We start from the raw sequence: 20,172 nt of genomic DNA, 5'->3' as shown, positions 1-20,172 counted from the left end.
GTGTGTCTAAGATATTAAAATATTAACCCCCCCCCCGTCCCAACCATTGTTTTAAATTTCTCTGCACACTCCCCCCTACCTCAGAGATATCTAAATATAATGTAATTTTCTTTTGTTTTTGCTTTGTCAAAGAAAACCACTCTTTTTTCTAATCTTTCCTATTTTCTCTGTCCCCACTGTAGCCATAAACTATTGCTATCTCTTCGCTATCTCTTAGTAATATTTTTTGTTAATTTCTAGTGTTGTCAATTACTGATCATAGATTGACTAGATTCTTTTAAGTGAAAGCAGAATGCTATTTTTCACCATTGAATATTATAGTTTTAATGATTCGGTCTTCCAACAATCGACTCATTTCATCAGTCGATCAGTCAGTCAAAGCCTGTCAAAGATATTAAAAGAAAAAATGTTCCCCCCTTTTTAAATCCGGTCAATAATCGTATACAGGGGGGAGGGGGGCCGCCACGCGCTGCGGGGGGCCCACTGGGCGGGGTCGGAGGGGTGCATTAAATAGTGGAAATTGGGAGGGGTTGTTTGAACAAAATCAAAACCTTCTATGTCATCCTTTAGATTTTCGTTAAGTTGGAACTTTCAGAACATATTGCGTAGTGCATTTATCAAATGCTACTGCTATTAAGCGTGTTTTTAAGCAATAATAATCCAATTTTTCAAAAGTAGGGGTGATTTAGACAGTATGAAAATAAGCTATTTTTCACTTATAGGTCTTTCTGTCCATATTAGCCATCTCCCCCCTGCTCGTCAGTTTGAGAAGGAGAGGACGCGCCTATGGTGCTTTACAACAACAGCAACAATGAAGCATCTACTATCAGTGAATGGCATGTTAATTCACTTGAATTTATTCCAGACAACATTGACGACTTTTTAGCTGATTTTTTTAATGTTGATTATAGCGCAGTTGAGCAGGGGGACTTACCTTTGTTGAGTCTAAACACCTTGCAGCTTTTAGACGATTTTACCTGAGAATTAACAGGGAGCCCTCCTCTAGCCCCTGATAACATAGTTCAACTTCAATCGAATGATGTGTCTTCCCATAGCCCAATTATTGAACATTGTGGGGGAGGGGTGTTGATAATCATATACAAGAGGGGGAGGGGGAGGAGGGGGGTAATATTCAGTTTACGACATTTCCCGAATTTCAACTGTCAAACTCAATTTTAAATACAATAGGTGTCTACACTGCAACCTTTGGAGATCCATTTAAGTCACTTTTGTGTGGTAATTTTGTGGTTGACCCCGTTGAAATTGTGCAAGAATATGTAGATATAATTCGTGTACTGCTGGAGAACCAAATTCAATTGTAGGGTGGGAGGGATTCAGTGGAGGCTTCTATCGTTTTACAGTGTTTTATTTAAATTAGAGGAAAAGTAAAGTTTACCATAATTATGCAAATACTAAGATGCTATTTAGTATTCTAAATTTTGAAGATTTTTCGGCGACTTTTTCCGAATCGAGCAGTCATATTATTACGCAACTTAAGAATTATAAGGAAAATGGGAGCGGCTCGGTAGTTCTTTATATTGAAAATTTAAGTGTTAATATTTGTAAATTTAAGAAAGATTTTATTTTACGAGGGGGGGCAGGTGGGGCGGGGCAAAGGTCAATAGTTTTAAAATATAATCCAGATTTAGAAGGTTGTCGTGGTGTCCAACGAATTTGTTTTGGAACAGGTCAAAAATGTTTCAAGTACGCTTTCCTCATATCAGCATTCGAGCCTCTAGCACGTGACGCTACCAAGACGAATTTAGATCACTGGGCTGTACATGGGAAGGAGGGGTCCAATTTCCCCATTGTAGATTTCACTTGTTTAGAGGGAAAATACCCAGTAACGCTAAGGTCTATTGATATTTTTGAAAGGGCCAATGCCCATTTAAATATCGGAGTTACTGTGGTTCAGTATGAAACTGAATTTGACGATGGGGTTCGTTCAAAAAAGAAGGGGGTGGTGTTCCCAGTAAGAGCCCCGTCGATTGAATTGGTCAAACACTAGGTTTGGCTGTTGTACACACCACCATCTAGTGACCTAGCCAATTCAATTTGGCCATTTAAACCCAATCAAAAACATCAGTAGAGTTCTGGGGGAGGGTAAGAAACAGAGTGCCCGTTTCTACTGTCCAACATGCCTGTCTCGATTTTGGACAGAATTAAAGTTACAAAATCATATGAAGCATTGTAGACGGCATGGCTACCAGTCAGTGCATACAGTTTCAGGGGATAGGGCCATTTTACGCTTTAAAAATATCTAAAACACCCTCCTCCAGATTAACAAAATCTCTTTGGATTGTGAAGTGAAGCTGGTGGAAGTGAACGATCCTCGATTTCCAAACCGAATCAAAGAACATCAAGCTATTGCAGTGTCCTATGCCCATGCGCAAAGAGACAATTCTAACACCATGCAGTTGTTAGAAATAGTTGAAACCCTGGATTAGGGGCAGTGTTTGGTCGGGTCACTAAATAACCTAATTGGAGCCAACCACTATACCTTGTCTCGCATGAGTTATACGCATTATCATGTTGTTCGGTCCATAAATGACCTGCTTACAAGTAAAAATCCAAAAATATGTGTGTTGGTTAAGGGGGAGTGTCGAAAGATAGATACGGAGAGAGGGAAAAAAGGGTGGAAGGGGAAAGTCAGAGACCATAATCACTTTTGGCAGGATATATCCTCGGGGGGTAGTAATTTTAGAGGGGTAGCGCATCAATTGTGCAACTTAAATGTTCGCCAGCAGTTTTTCATTCCAGTTTTTATTCACAACTCAAATTATGATTTAAAATTTATTTTACCAGCACTGGCACGTATGCACAGGGAGGGAGGGGGAGTAGGTAGTCCACGGGTAAATAATTCATTTACCTATAAAATCATTCCCAAATCGGCCGAGAAGTTGTTGCTTCTCGAGCTGACATGGCAGGTAGTAAATAATGGGCATACGTGTTGGAATAAAATTAGGTTTTTAGATTCCTTTAATTTTTTTCCCAAGGCATTGAGTCGATTGATTCAAGTGCAGAAAAGCGACAATTTTGATTGTTTTCCTTTGCTTAAACAGCACTTTCCAGACAGTGAAATATATGACCCATTGACCTGTAAAGGTGTATACGCATACGACTATTACTGTTCTGGCGCTCGCTTAAGCGAGGTGAAACTACCTCCAATTGAAGCTTTCTACAATTCACTTACCAACAGGGAATGCACAGCCGAGGACTATGAGTTTGCCAAGAAGGCGTGGTCTAAGGGGAATTGTAAAAATGGGTGGGATTATTGTAGACTGTACTTGGCCAGTGACGTTTTAACTCTGTTTGACATAGTCTGCAAGAACACAGACCAAATCTATTCAGAGTTCGGGATAGATATAGGCTATTATTTTTCCACACCGCATTTGGTGATGGACTTGATTTTAAAAATTAGTAGGGAGGAAATAGGCTTAATCACCGACGTAGATCAACACCTTTTTGTAGGAAGATCAATGAGGAGTGGGTATGTTTTTCATGGGGATAGCGTCTTGACAACCGATCCGAGCGGACAAAACAGCAACACCGGTGCAATGTCAAATGCAGTGTTCTTGGACATGAACTCATTGTACCCCTCTGCAAAGTCTCACTACTCTTTGCCGTGTGGGAACTATCAATGGCTTGAGAATCCTTGTGAGTTCCCCGACATTACCACCGTCGAAGACAATGGGCCACAAGGATGGTTCTTTGAAATTGACGGGCACATTCCACTGGTGCTTCACGATTCAGTCAGGGATTTTGTTTTTCCCTGTATCAATCGGCCAGTGAGCAGGGACTCACTGAGCCCCTACATTCGATCATTGGTTGAAGATATGGGGATGCACTGGACCCCCTCTAAGCAAAAAACTGATTGCAGATTTGGACCCTAAGGAGAATATCGTTGTTCACCATGTGCTTTTGCACGTGATGGTGAACAATGGTTTCAAGATCAGCAGAATATCGTTTTTCACCATGTGCTTTTGCACTGGATGGTGAACAATGGTTTCAAGATCACCAAAATACATAGGGTCCTGCAATTTAGTCAGAAACCCTATTCAAAGACGTTTATCGACACTTTTGTTGATAAACACTCTATGGCTAACAGCAAAATGGAGAAGGAAATGTACAAACTCATTCCAAACTCAGCATTTGGCAAAATGTGTGAAAGCGTACGCAACAGATCTCACTGTGACGTCGTGACTGACCCCCTAGAATGCGCACGAATTAATGCCGACCCTAATTTTACATCGTTCACGAGCATAGAGGCTGGCATGGTTATTTTAGACAGGAAAAAGAGAAATGCGGTACTGAACAAGAATATAGCAGGAGGTAGTTTAGTACTTGAAATTTCCAAAAAGCTCATGTTGTCGTTTTTTTACAATGTGTGCAAGGTGCAATGGCCACGGGAGGGGCAGGTTCAAGTTTACTATAGGGATACAGATTCTCTGCTGTTAAAGGTAAAAACCGAGGCTGTAATGGGGGATCTATAAAGTAGGGAGAACATCAGCTCGTGGATGGATTTCACCAACTGAAATCCGTCCCTCTACCCCAAGTTGGTGAAACGTCAAGCCCCCAACCAACTACTAATGTTAAAATCAGAGACGGAGAGTGATTTGATATCCAGGGGGTGTTCCCGCGTCCTAAAGTTTATTGCGTGCAAACTCATAATAGGGATGTAACGCAGGCGTGTAAAGGGGTGCCTACCCATTTTGTAAAGAGCAATTTCAACATGAGCGTGTACAGAGACTGTGTAGAAAGTAGCCTAGTGCCGAGACCACAAGTGCTTGCAATTCGCTCTCTACAGTACAGAAATTGTACTGTAAGAGTGGAAAAAAATGTAATGTCATGTATATCCGACAAATTCTTTGTGCTCGAGAATTGTGTAAGTGTACTGCCACATGGCCACTACCTTATTTCAGACCGAGTTGAATGCATAGACTATCGCCATCAACTTGGTCTGGATAAATTAACCTGAATTTGACTCTAACCACTAACCACCAACCTTTCATAAATTAACTAACCATAACCCTTCATAAATTAACTAACCTAACCACCACTGACCAAACCTAACCTGCATTGACGACGACTACTGTACTGTTTTGTTCCCGTTGCTCCCGGGGGGGGGGGGGTCCCACCCGTGGCCGGTCTTCGGCCCCGCGGCCCCGGAGGGGGGTGGGGGTCCTCTTTTTAAATTCATAATGTTCAACTGTGCTATTTTTTTAAGTGTTTTTTTTTCATGTGTTGTTGTACAAAAAGTGTGTGTGTGCTAATGTACATAAAGTGATGGTGGACAAAAAAAAGTGTTGTTGTTGTTCTTGATGAACAAAAGTGTTTTTATAATAAATGTTGTACATAAAGTGTTATCGTTGTTGTTATTGTTGTTGTTGATGAACAAAAGTGTTTTAATAATAAATGTAGTAAATAAAGTGTTTTTTTATCGTTTTTCATGTTGAACAAATAGAGTTTTCATGTTGAACAAATTTCACTGTTTTTTTGTTGTTGTTATTCTTGTTGAACAATTGTCATTCTTATGTTGTTGTTTATATTGAACAAATAGAGTTTTCATGTCAAATAAATGACCCTCGCAATATTGTTTTTTTTGTTGTTCTTGTACTAGATAGATCTATGGGAAAATTATTACTACTACTTATTCATTGGACACGTATGATTTACAGTTAGTTGTAGTCCGACTGTTGTCAACAGCAGCAGCATGTATCAATTTAAAAAACCCTTCAGATCGTTTCTGTGTGGTCCATCAATGTCGGGGAAAACAACACTTTTAACTAAAATAATTCAAAATTTTCAGAAAATTTTTTTGGAAAAACCGAGGAAAATTGATAGATGCTTGAGTATTTGGAAGGAGTCCTAAGATCAAATAAAAGCTATTGTTACAATCATCCCAATGCAATTCATATGAGGACTTGATATTATCAGTAGTATTGAACCAAACTCGTTGCTGATTATTGATGATTTGGCTGAATCAATTGAACAGTTCTCACAGGAAATGCTACAACTGTTCACCGTTCGCTCTCATCATGAACAGATTTCCATAACCCTAGTTCTGCACAATCTGTTTCATCAGAGCAAATGTATGCGAACCCTTGCATTGAATTGCACTATCTATATTATCTACCGAGTTGTTCATGATTCTAACTCGCTAATAACTCTCAATAAGCAAATATACCCCGGCGCTCCTAAATTTCTGCTTTCAGCGTACACTCAGGCGACAAAAAAACCCTACGGCTACATTTTGCTAGATCTTAATCAGAGCACACTCGAAGATCTACGTGTTGTCACCGACATTTTTGACAATGAAATTACAGTATGTTTTCCAGTGAACAATAATAAAATTCATAAGTTGACATTGTGATACCGAATAAACTAAATGAACAACGGCATTTATTTTCTGTTCTAAGCACTTCAAGACCTCCAATTAGGATGGCCATAATCAAACATGGTGTTGACGGTAATTTCATTAATCTAATATCTGAACTTTGTTTAAATTTAACTGAGGGCAATGTACACTTGCCAGAAGGTGTTAGACAACAGACAAAGCAACATCGTTCCGCTGTACGCGCCTTGGCTTGCAAAAACAAGGGAAAATTTTTTAAAAGAAAACGTCTCCTTCAAGCGGGCGGTAGCTTTTTTACACTTTTACTGCCAATCATTGCAGGACTTGTAAACAGTTTTCTCTAGAAAATGGCTAAACCCTATAAATTGACGCAATTTGAACTTGTCCTCTCGCCCATAGAACATTTTGAAGACAATCTAAGTAAATTAATTAATGATGAAAATATTGCCGATGACAAAAATCTGCTTTTACTTCAAGATACATTGCGACGTGTGGACAAACATAGACCTTATCGTGAGAGACCAACCGCCGCCGCTGTCGCCGATCCCTCTAAACGAGAATCGTATCCTCAAGATTCTGCAGCAGCAGTGCAATTAAAGAAGAAGGAATTGGATTCAATTGTATTGAAAATTAGGAATCTATTGCCACTGACCTATCGAGAACAGAGTAAAAGAGTATTATCTTATTTCATGTTGGAAACTGGTGTTGAACATCAATTTCAAGTCGACAGCACAGGGAAAAGAATTATAATTCAGGAAAAAAGTTATAATCTAGTGGATTTAATATGTAATATGGTGACGAATCGTAAAGGACTCTTATCCTTTGAAAATAATCTATACACCTTTCTAAGTGTATCGAACTTCCCCAAGAGTCTTATTGGCAATAAGTAAATTCAAAAGAAACTAAGAGAATATAGTCCTCCAACAACGCCAGCGCCAACACCAACACCACCATTTAAAAAAGAAGAAGATTCAATATTTGAAAATACTAGCAGCAGCAGCAGCAGCAATGATTTTATAACACCTGTGACTGCTAGTCAAAAGCCAAGACGGATTGATTCACCCTCCAGTATGCAAAAGGGGAGTGGATATTACACTACGTGTTTGCGTTGAAAATGGTTGAAGTTCTGAAACATGTTATGAAGATATTGGTAAAGCGAGAAGTTTAAGTTCCCCCAAAACCCTTTCTAAAGTTGTCTCTGGCAGCACATTAAAAAAAGCAAAAGAGTATCTAGAGAATGAACCGAGTTACACACTGCATAGGAATCGCAGGCTTCGTGGCAAAAAATATCAGCAAACAAAAGCCTTTTTCCCTCTGCATATAATGCAAACGGATCTTCTAACTTTAGATGCAATTCAATAGCGTCACACTGAACCCTACAAATATATTCTGGTGGCAATCAGTATCCTTAGTCGCTATGCCTATGCCATCCCTTTACAGTCAAAGAGAGGTGTTGAAGTTGCTCAGGCCATTGAAAGTATTCTTGAACAGGATTGCTATAGAAAAATTCAATCGGATCGTGGTAGCGAATTTATTAATCCCCATGTGCAAAAGGTTCTATTGAAATATAATACAGCACTTTATCATAGTCACAGCCCAATAAAGGCTGCATTGGCTGAACGATTGATAAGAACGATTCGTCTATTAATTTCAAGATATTGTACACTGAAAAATACATCTGCTTTTATTCAGGATTTAGATAAAATCATGCGGATATATAACCATCGACCTCATTGATTATTGTCTATCCCAAGTCCTCGGGAAGTTCATTGCACTGAAAATATATTTGATGCTCTTCTAAAGCAATATTCCAATGACAAAGAAAATAAATGGAGAGAACAAAGTCAATTTTAGTGATACTATTCGAATTCATTGAACCACTAATATTTTTGAAAAAGAGAATTATCTTTAAAGCGATGAAAGACTTAAAGTGTCCCAAATCCTGTACACCGGATTCACAGTATACTAACTGCAAGAAACCAGGAATGATGAAATTATTAGCGTTTCCTATGGATATGAACTGCAAAAAGTTAGAAACACTAGTGAAATTTATCAAATAGAAAAGATATTAAAGAGTCGTACTCGCAGGGGCAAGAGACAGTTGCTTGTTCGTTGGCTAGGATACAACTCAGATTTGGATTCTTGGGTCAGTATTGAAGATATTAACAATGCCCAATGATTTCTATATGACTTTCATGTCCAATGCTTCTGATCCTCTCTACAATGACCTGAATAGAACAAGTGATTTTTGGACGAAACTCTCCCCCACCATCAAATTCGATGACGGAAAGTATGAAGTAGTTATTGTTGACTTTATTCTCAAAAATACCTACGACATCCTGAAATAAGATTGTAAATATGAAATAAAAATTAGACACTGTGATTGACCGCCACCGTCATCCTAAAGTGATCAAGATCAAACTCGAAAGATCAATTGGATGGATTATCGATATTTTGAATTACCTACGAGGAACTCACCTGTATGAATGATTTATGTCGTTCTATTATTAAAAGAATTTCGGCTCATAAAAAAGGAGCTTTTCATTTCAACTGTTCAAAGGAGGAGGGCAAGATCTACATTAGTTCACCTACTACCAATGAAAAGGTTATTCTCAATAATAATCTAAAAGATTTTCTAGGATTTAAGTTCAATATAATCAACTGCAAAAGTACGGAAAACACTAATTTCATTTTTGCTAACTACCCGCCTGCCTGCTCCACGGACACTTGTATATTTCTCTACGCCTCATTTTTGAAAACATTTCGGGTTGGTAATCCAACTGTCCCCCTTCTGCGAGTTCTTGAACAAAAAACCAATCGAGAACATGTTCATCACTACAATATAAAGCATCTTCAGCATATTCTTTTAAACACTTCCTATTTGGAACTCTAAGAACTTAGTTAATACTACGAACTGAATTGGGTGATCTCCTAGCACTTTCAAAAGGTTTGGCTGTGATTACATGTCATTTTCGTCCCATCGTTCAACAACAACAAGATGTCTAATAGAAAAGTGATATTCACTTGTCCTTATACTGACTGCAATGTTAATACTCTTGGTCCAAAACAACTGGGCAATTGAATGGCCTATTACAAGGGGCGTACTACGATGTCCGACTATGGTTTTGGCAGCTTGTTTGCTAAGCTGTTTTGCTCTTCACTACCACTGGCTAGAAAATATCTTGTACCGGCTGTGACAGATTTTGCATCCTCTACACTATACGATTGGGGCTCTGGCAAGGATTTTAAAAAAAGTGCTACGGAAAATCTTAGGTCCAGTGCGCTAACCCTTGGCGAAAAATTAAAACAGAATGGTAAAGGTTTAAAAAGGTCGAGAAACAACGCATCACTCATCATTCTCTACTCAGGTCGGAAACGAAAGACATCACCCCTGTCAAAGAAAAGAAGGAAAAAGCCGACACGTACTGGAAGCACTAATAGAAGAAGAAGCCCCAGGAAGAGAATTGTTAGATCGAAACTAGATTTCTTTTCCTAAGATGTCCTACCTACCGCATTAGGATTCTCAACCTTCAATCACCGTCTCATTGAACCTATTCAATGCTGAAAATATTGATTTTAGTGTCAAGCATGGATACTATGAACAATTTTATCCTCAACAACCCCTCTCTGATAATTTCCACTTTCAAATTTATTCCAATGAAGACTACTTTATGGACATGTCTTCAACATTTATAGATTTACAAATGAAAGTCCGGAAATCTGATAATACAATGCCAATTTGGGCCGATGGAATATCCTATGAAAGTTGTACATTACATAATCTATTTCGTCAAATCAGTGTCTACATCAATGGCACGCTGGTGAGCACAAGCAACAATCTCTCAAATTATACAAGCTATATTCAATTCATGCTGATGACTCACAATTCATACAATGAATTGAGAGGTGCCTCAAATTTATATGAGCATATTGCTAATGCTAATAGTACAGGTATGAATAAACATGCTCAAACTTGCGGGTTGCATTTAGTTGGGGAAGCGCATCGTGACATTTTTGATATAACCTAATGGTTGTCGACAAATGTTTATCCGTATATAAAACTGATACTTGCGCCCTCAGATTTCATAATATGAAAAGAACCAACAGCCGAATCTTATGTAACTGTCTTCCTCACCTCGGCAATACTTCATGTACGCAAACAACAGGTCATGAGTTCTGTTGCTTTGGCAGTGGAAAAACTGAGAGTCAGTGGAAATAATATTAAACTAATTTTTCCTCATACAATCACCAATCAACGTCATATTGCCATGGGGTCACGCACCTTCGCCGATTCATCCTTTATCAATGGCGAAATTCCGTCAAAACTCGCTTTGGCATTTGTAAACAGCGCCATTGCAATAGGTTCATGGACTGGATGCCCACATAAATTCGAGATGTTTGGACTTTCATCTCTTGTGTGCAAAGTAAACGGCATCCCACTCTACAATCTATCTTTTGATAAATCCTATAGGAAATTGTATGAATTGACCATGCAAACCCTAGATCATGATTCGCAACTATTTGAAAATGGTATAACCGAAGAAATGTTTGCTAAAACACATGGTATCATTGTACTAGATTTGTCTGGCACGCCGGATATGAGTATAGAACGTACGGGGAGTGTGCGTTTAGAGTGTACATTTGCTGACCCATTGGCTGAGAGTATTGCACTAATCTCACTAAATCAATATGAAACCTATTGGGAAATCACTCCCGAAGGCAGTGTTCTACTAGACTTGGCGCAATGAACACCAGTCAAATAATCAATGTATTTAATATGGACCCCTACGTGTCCCAGTACAAATCCTATTGTCTGCCCTCAGACTTTCTTGGAAAAATTCAAAGTGTCAACAATATCTTGATTATTGTTAATAGCAGTCCGTCGACTGTGCTGACGGGTCATTGACTGTGCATTTTTCAAACAATGAAGATGAAGATTGAATTTTTGGATCCTTTTCGTCTACCCTAAAAATTTTACACACCCCACATCAACAACTATATTGAGAGCAGTGGAAAAACTATTATTCAAAATCGGAGAAGGGTGCAGGGTCTGACGACTAAAAGCTGTGGCTTCCATGCACTACTATATTTTGTGTTCCAATGTCATGGCTATACTTACGAGCAGTTTCTCAAAATTTATGTTGACAATCTACGTCTGAACGACTTCCTAGTGGAAAATATCCTCTCAGACCTGTACAGTATTGATTTCAGTGCCTTAAGAGTAAAGCGCTTAAAAAATGTTTGTAAATTTGTTTATTAATAAAATGCATATATATATATATATATATATATATATATATATATATATATATATATATATATATATATATATATATATATATATATATATATATATATATATATATATATATATATATATATATATATATATATATATATATATATATATATATATATATATATATATATATATATATATATATATATATATATATATATATATATATATATATATATATATATATATATATATATATATATATATATATATATATATATATATATATATATATATATATATATATATATATATATATATATATATATATATATATATATATATATATATATATATATATATATATATACAACAATGTCTTTAAATCTTCACTTTAGATTTCTTCTTCTTCGGTGTATAGGCAACTGTCGTGAACCACTAATGCCGGTAAATCATTTGGATTCACTGTATATTGATGTTGATTGACTGCAAAGTCAGGGTCACATTTTATACAGTATAATGTAACTTCACTCTTGTCATATCTCTTTGTATAGTCAATGATACTATTTACATTCATATTATGAAATTAACGAGTTTCAATCTGACTATTTGAAGCAATATCACATACAGTGTTTTCAAATGGTGAATCACATTCGGTAACTGCCAAATAAAAATCAATTGGTTTATAGTCATAATAGGCAGTGTCGTCACAACGATGACGTAGAAACCAAATTGTCTTGTTACCCCAACAGTTGAATTGTAGACCTGGCTCCTCCTCCCAGAATAATTGAAATCCACGACGATACCAATCTCGTAGAAATAAACTAAAATCACGTTTGGGATTCTTTCCAATCATATCGGGGTAAGTCTTCTCCCACTGATCACATTTATCAGAGAGACAATTGGAGCAGAGGTGCCCGCTAGGGTGATAGTCACTATTCTCCTCAAGGCATTAATTACATTCCTTAAATTGTATTGCATAGTATCTATGTAATTTTAAAGGATTAAAAAATTTACTCTGTTTACTATAGTCACCAATAATTGTACAATTCTCACATTGATTCCAACTGCGAAGAGTGTACATGTATAATGGACATGTATAGAAAATTTTTTGGTTTCTGATGTCAACTCTCTCACAGCTGAAACGGAACTGATCATCCAGGCCGACGGATAAATTCAAGGTGGAGGAATGGGGAGGAGTAGCTCTGTGACGTGACCTCTTTCAAATGGTGGATGGGGAGTCATCTACATTGAATCCATTGGCAATGTTTTCAAAAGTGTATCCACGATATTATTCTGCTTTGTTCCAATTAATATATCAATAAATTGAGTATAAGTATTTGAGTCACATCGACAAAGATTCGTACAATAGTCCAATGGGGGAGAATCAGTCCTCATTATATTGTCAAGTGTTCCCCGAGAGAATATCCTGCGTTGAAGAGATAACTCGAGAAAATCGTCATCAAAAATCAAATGTTTTTCCATAAACACTAGATTCGATCTTATTCTCTCTTTCTAAAATTTATTCATTTTTCAATCCTTTCACTCTGACTGCTGACTCTAGACTGACCCTGAATCGTTAGCCCTAGCATTCTAACCTGACCAGAAAAGAAAGGGAACATTTTCGATTTTGAAACAATTTTATTGAATAATTACAACAACAACAATAATACTAAGCATGTACAATTAGCAATAGAGTTTATTGTCTTCGATATGTTTCACTAATGCCTTTAAAGCACATTGAAGTCTATTCACATGTGCTATATCAACTTTAGCAGCGAAACATAATTGATCCTCCATTTTAAGTTTGCTCAAGGATATCACATATCTTGCATATACTTCATCCCATTCCAGACAAAGCCGTGATCCTCTCGTGATTTCCACCGCAATGTTTGGTGCTCTTGTACTATTGCCATCAACTCCACTATCAACTTCTAATAGGGTAAGCATTCCACTCGTCAACACAAATATATATCCAAATGAGTAAAGTCAAACTGTTCTTCTCACTCCTTTGAATTCTATTCACAGACTAATAAAAAAACTATACCAAAAATCCTTTCCTTATATTCTCTGTAATCCTCTCCCACTAATCTGTAAGCGACTCTCTGATTGGCTTAGAAAGAGACACGTGATTTGTTTCCCGTTATCCGATCAATAAAATTCCCAATCGATTACGCAATCAATTTCTCAGAAATCCATTTCCCCTAGGGAGTCTATGTCCATATATGGTGCCCCCGTCACGAGCTCATGAGGTTAGGTTAGGTTACGCAATCAATTTCTCGGAAACGCTTTCTCCCTGGGGATTCCATGCCAATATATGGTGCCCCGTCGGACTGACAGCACAGGTGTTCTCCCTAGGGACTCTATGCCCATATATGGACCCCCGTCGGCATTAAACTAAATTGTAGATGGCAGCACATGTGTTCGTACGGGATCAATAGGGGCCTTTCTACTCATACTCTGCTTAGCGTCTTTGCACATTTATTTTGCAGGTAATACAACTACTTTACTAATTTTCGCTATAAAATGGGAGCTGTCGCTCCAGAGTGCCTGTACTGCACCACTAGTCCAAGTATATTCCTCAGAGAGAAGAGCTGCTAGGGAGTAACCTCCCCCCGCCCGGGGCGTAGCTCCAGCATTCTTATTGTGGGGAAAGGGGCTCCCAGCCGGAGCGACAAGCGGCATCGGGTATATAATAATTCTCCCACCAATTTATTCGGGGGGGGGGGTAACTGCCCTTCCCCCACAATGACGCCACTGCCCCCCTTCACCCGTAGGCTACGTCCAAAAGTTTACTAATCTTTTTTCTATTTACAAAGCAACTCATGGATGTAGCCTAGGGGTATATCCAGGCAACTTGGGGGTTGCTACTGGAGTGTAGTTTTTCTGTACAAAAGTACGTATTTTATAATTATAGTGCCAGAAATAGTTTTTCACTAACATTACCATATTTTTAAATATAAAATTATTTTGAAGCTTCATTTTTCTTAAAATTGGGCTTAATTATTATCTTCAGTTTTGTTTCGCTTAACTTTGATTGACGAGCAACTGAACACAAATCAATATTTCTATTCATTAATCTAAAACACCTTTTCCACAAAATAAGTTTTTCGAAGAAAAGTAAAGAACTTCATTAAACCAAAAATGAGCAGAAATAACATAACCTACCAAGCATAAAACTACGAAAAATCAATAAATAAATGAAATCTAAAACGAACAGATATTACAATAAATAACCTAGTCAAACAAAAAAAAAGCAGAATTTAACATGATGAGGACTGACAACCCCCATACCTTCTCAAGGCCGGAAAATAATTTACAATTTACTCAAAACCATACATTTAAAATTTGTCTACTTTTTAACTTTAATAAACTAAAAATTATTAAGACTTAAGAGGATAAATATCAGCATATGTATATTAAACTGAGAATACACATTCATTCGTATTTTTTTCAGTAAAGTACAAATTATGTTCTGGCCTTGAGAAGGTATGGGGGTTGTAAGCCCTACCCATGTTCATTTCTGCTTTTGAGTTCAACTCGGTAATCTATTGTAATTTCTGTTCGCTTCGGGTTTCATTTATTTATTGATGGTGATTTGTGTTAGTTTTACCCTTGGTAGATTATTTGATTTTATTTCTGCTAATTTTTGAATTTAATGTTCTTTACTTTTTCTTTTAAACACATGTCTTATAGAAAAAGCTTTTAAACTTGGTTCGTTTCTTATTGACAAAGTCTTTTTCGCGGGAAAAGAAAATATTTTATATATTTTCTTTTTTTTCTGTAAGAACCCATAGTTTGGCTTGCTATTTGTATGTTGGAGCATCTTTTTCAACAATTTTTAACAACATACACTCTTTGAAAATCTTGATAGAAATGGTAGTGTTTAATTTACTTTCATACCTCCCCTATTTAACCTGAAAAATGAAACTTAACACCATTCAAAAAATTATGTCTATGCTCTTTGACAACCTGGATACACTGGATACAACCTGGATACGCAGAAGTAAAAATAGTAGTAGCCCTGAAAGTTTCAACTTAGTAACCTCAGTCGTTCTTGGAATGCAGCTTATGTTACCCAACTGACCCCTGATATATAAACAGCAAGCTCAAACTAGGAAAATAGGGAAGATTAAAATAGGGGCGGCCACGGATCAAAGGGTCAAAATGTGTGTAAAGGGAAAGTTAGGGGGTAAAGGGGAAATGACGGGGCTAAGAGCCTTACATTGATTCTTCAATCAAAGTTGTAACAAGTCCACCTTTTTACTATTAAGATGTATCTACAAAGTCTCTGTTTTGTATGGTCTATTTTCATAATTTGGGGATACACTTATCACGTCACCCTCAAAGACCATTTTCTGGATCATTTGACTGCTCTGATTCAAACTGTTATCTTGAAATTTTCATCTGTTAGCAAATAGGGCCGGGGGTCGCCCGGGGCAAATAGAATGTTGAAGGGATGCAGATTACCTTTTGATTGTTATTTGCCCTTAAGAAAGACACTAGAGCTTTTAATTTAAGATCGAATGAACTCTCTTTTGACATCCAATGACCATCTATGATTGAGTCAGGTGAAAGAATGAATGGAAGACACGTCGCTATTCAGAAAGTCTGTGCCAACTGCCAACACTTATGGTAAGCAACAGGTTTCTTGGCTTCTTTTTTTAATATGGCAAAGAGAGTAAGGTACGTTAGTTAAGTGAAACTTTTAGAGATCTTCTTGGATTGATATCTGAACCAATCCCAGAAAGTTTCATAAAACAAACAAGAAGACAAGTGTCATAAGATAGGGTGCAAAATAGAAATGCATTATAATATGCACAACCAAATGCATGTTGGCAGTTGTCTTATTTTTTTACCTTATATCGAGTGCAAAAATAAGTACAAATTTTAGAGCAAAAATAATAACATGTTTATTTTTTTTAACAATCTCGTAAGTTTGAGAAAATATTATCCCAATTTTGCTTTTCTCTAAAATTTGATAATCTTAGCAAAACTATGCCCCTGAATTTGCGTAACCTACATTAGATAATAAAGGTATGTCAAATATTAATAAAAATATGTGAATTTTATTTAGTACATAACTTAATTTCCACAGAAAAAACAAATATCAAACATAACAAAAAGTGGTACAACACACATTTTCGCCCGCTTGGATTGAATTCCTGACATGATATGGTTTAAATGGTCGTCCAAAATGCACACAGATAATTAGTGCGATCCACTTGTTTTCGCAGACGATGCGATTCCTCTTGACTTGATGGTGTTCTGGGTATATTTTTGCCTCGAGTTCTTAGCTCCTGCAATTGTAAGCAGTTTATTCAAATTTGTACTCACCAAAAGTTCTTGATTCTTTCATAGCATTTTTAGTTGTGAACAATTACAAAGTTGGTTTCTTTTCTGCTGGTGATGTTCATGGGGTTAAACTCCTTCAGCTTGTCTTGTTTAACCTCGAATCTATATTCTCGGAACCATGGATGTCAGTGGATGATTTCTCATATTTCTGGCCGCTTGTCAGTTTTCACTTCCGAACAACAGCATACTAGATCCCACGCCAATTTCGAAAATCTGGACTTTTTCATTCTTGTAAATATCACCTTCTTAACGTTGTACGACCGTAGACCAAATTCAAATGGTTCTGCCCCAATCAGGATTGATCCCAGAAGTACTCCAAGAGACCAAGATGTTACTGGACCAAACATATAATTCAACGAATCGTCTTCTACCTCAGGAGTAACGTATCCAACACTATAGAAATAATTTAGGTCGTCCAATGACGTAGTAGAACGTAGCAGTACTGTTTTCTTTCTGAGGAACAAGATAGAAAACTGATAAGAATATTGAAGAGAGGTTGCAATTTAATATTTCTCTAATTAACAAATTCACCAAAATAATTGAAAAACAATGAAAAAACCAGGTCTAACTTTTGAAAAAGAAAACAGATTAGAATATTGAAGAAAGGTTGTAATTCAAATATGTTTCTAAAAAAGAAATGTTACAAAATAAATGAAAAAATAAATTAAAAAAAGATCCAATATTTAAAAGAACAATGAAAAAAAATGGAACTCAGACATTTTGATTTCACATGTGGAGATCTGTTCCGATAGGACAACTAAAATATATAATAAAAATATACTTAAAAAATGCATTTAAAGAAAACAAAATGAAAAAAAGAAAAAAAAATCCATATCTAAACAAAACCTTTCATTCAATAATTGAAGACATTTAATGTGCGTTTTGATTTTCTAATTTATTTTATAACTCTTTCTGTGAAAAAGAAAATCTCTTTTTATGAGGAAACATAACATATAGAAGCAATATAAGACAAACAAAAGTAATACAGAAATTAAAAACTAAAAAATTAAAACCTCATATGAAAAAAAAACAACAACACTGGATTCCAGATCTGAAAAATTTGCTTATCCAGCAATTCCTAATGGAAAGGTTATGTTTAAATGTGGACCTTTTCTCTTTTTTCGCATTTTGTTTTCTTAAATATGTTTTTTTTTTCATTTTTCATTTCCGTTTGAAAAGGATTTCCAAATTTGAAATAAAAATTCAAATTCTATCCATTTCCTTTTTATTAAGAGCTCGAACCATTCATTTGTTTCTCTTGATTCGTTCTTAGATGGAGAGTATTCTAAAAATTACTCCTGTTACTACCTAATGGTACCCTTATGCATATATTATATTTGGCAATATCTTTATCTGCAATTTAAAACACAAGCCAAACCAATTATTTTCCAACTGATTTTTATGCACCATTCTCTAAATTTGTAATTTTTAATAAATTAAGCTTGGGAATATAGCAATTTAGACTTTTGTATAAAAGCTATTATCATAGGCAGCGCAATAGCGCTGCCTAAGTAAAGAACGATGTTGGCACATGTATTAATTATTATTATTATTATTTTTTTTTTTGGTTTAGACCAGGGCACTTCTTATCGCAAGAGTTGTCGTAGAAACTTCGAAAAGGACTCATTCTCTTCGAAATCAGAAGGCCTTGTGCCCTTTTTAATAGTCGAAAGTGATTAGAGGGCAACAAACACCCCTTCCAAGCCCATCATTTCCCCAAACACATCCGATAAAAATTTTGAGATAGCCATTTTGTTCAAAGTAGCTGATTTCCAGATGGAAATTATGTCTTTGAGGCTGATAACCTCCCACAGCCCTCAGGGCAAGGGTTTAAAGTTATGCCATGGGGGCATATAAGAACAATGTTGGCAAAATGTATTGTTTATTATTTTTTTCCTTTAGAGCAGGGCACTTCGTATCGAAGAAGTTGTCGTAGAAACTTCGAAAAGGGTTCATTCAATTGGATATTGGAGTGGCTTGTGCTCTTTTTAATAGTCGAAAGTGATTGGAGGGCAACTAACCCCCAACTCACGCCAACCTTTTCCCCAAACACATTCAATCAAAATTTTGAGATAGCTATTTTCTTCAACGTAGTTGAAAGTTCTGGATATTATATCTTTGAACAGGACACTCCCCCCAAAGTCATTAGGGCAAGGATTGTAAGTTATGCCCTGGGGGCATATAAGTTGTTTTTTTTTATAGAAAGCGTTGTCGTAAGTACTTCAAAAAGGGCTCATTCGATTGGAAATTCAAAGGACTAGTGCCCTTTTTAATAATTGAAAGTAATTGGAGGGCAACTAACCCCCCTCTCACACTCACCTTTTCCCCAAACACATCCAATCAAAATTTTGAGATAGCCATTTTGTTCAACGTAGTTAAAAGTTCTGGAAATTAGGTCTTTGAGGATGATAACCCCCTTAGAGCCCTTACGGCAAGGGTCGTAAGTTATGCCCTGGGGGCATATAAGTTTTTTTATAGAAAGCGTTGTCGTAGAAACCTCAAAAAAAGCTCATTTGATTGGAAAATGAAATGGCTAGTGCTCTTTTTAATAGTCGAAAGTGATTGGAAGACAACTAAAACCCCTTCAACGTGCACCATTTCCCCTAACACATCCAATCAAAATTTTGAGACAGCCATTTTGTTCAACGCAGTTGAAAGTTCTGGAAATTATATCTTTGAGCAGGACACTCCCCCCACACCCCTCAGGGTAAGGGTTGTAAGTTATGCCCTGGGGGCATATAAGGTTTTTTTTTATAGGAAATGTTGTCGTAGAAACTTCAAAAAGAACTCATTCAATTAGAAATTGAAAGGGCTAGTGCCGTTTTAAGAGACTTGTCAAAACTGATTGGAGGGCAACTAACCCCCCTCTCACGCCCACCATTTCTCCAAACCCATCCAATCAACATTTTGAGATAGCCATTTTTCTTAACGTAGTTGAATGTTCTGGATAAAATGTCTTTGAGGATGATTAACCCCCCACACCCCTCTGGGCAAGGATTGTAAGTTATGCCTTGGGGGCACATAAGGTTTTTGTAGAGACTGTTGTCATAGAAACTTCGAAAAGGGCTCATTCAATTGGAAATTGAAAGGGCTAGTGCCCTTTTTAGTTAAAAGTGATTGGAGGAAAACTAGCAAAAACCCCTTCCAAGCCCACCATTTCCCCAAACACATTTAATAAAAATTTTGAGATGCCATTTTGTTCAACCTAGTTGAAAAGTCCAGA

At 36.8% G+C, this 20,172-nt stretch overlaps 1 protein-coding gene across 1 annotated transcript in view; it reads right to left on the bottom strand.

Moving 5' to 3' along the window:
• The window catches only part of LOC148949166 (uncharacterized), a 173,160-nt gene that overhangs the window by 148,871 nt on the left and 4,117 nt on the right, over positions 1-20,172 (bottom strand). The window contains exon 2 of the mRNA XM_089092641.1: positions 17,192-17,402. Coding sequence (XP_088948767.1) covers positions 17,192-17,402 — 211 coding nt within the window. The remainder of the gene's footprint in view (positions 1-17,191; positions 17,403-20,172) is intronic.

This window comes from Artemia sp. Qi Xiang Cuo, chromosome 8 (genome assembly GCF_049724085.1).
Source record: "Artemia sp. Qi Xiang Cuo chromosome 8, ASM4972408v1, whole genome shotgun sequence".
In the NCBI taxonomy this organism is placed as follows: Eukaryota; Metazoa; Arthropoda; class Branchiopoda; order Anostraca; family Artemiidae; genus Artemia; species Artemia sp. Qi Xiang Cuo.
Note: the sequence above shows the minus strand (reverse complement) of the source record. Positions and strands in the feature narration are given on the sequence as shown.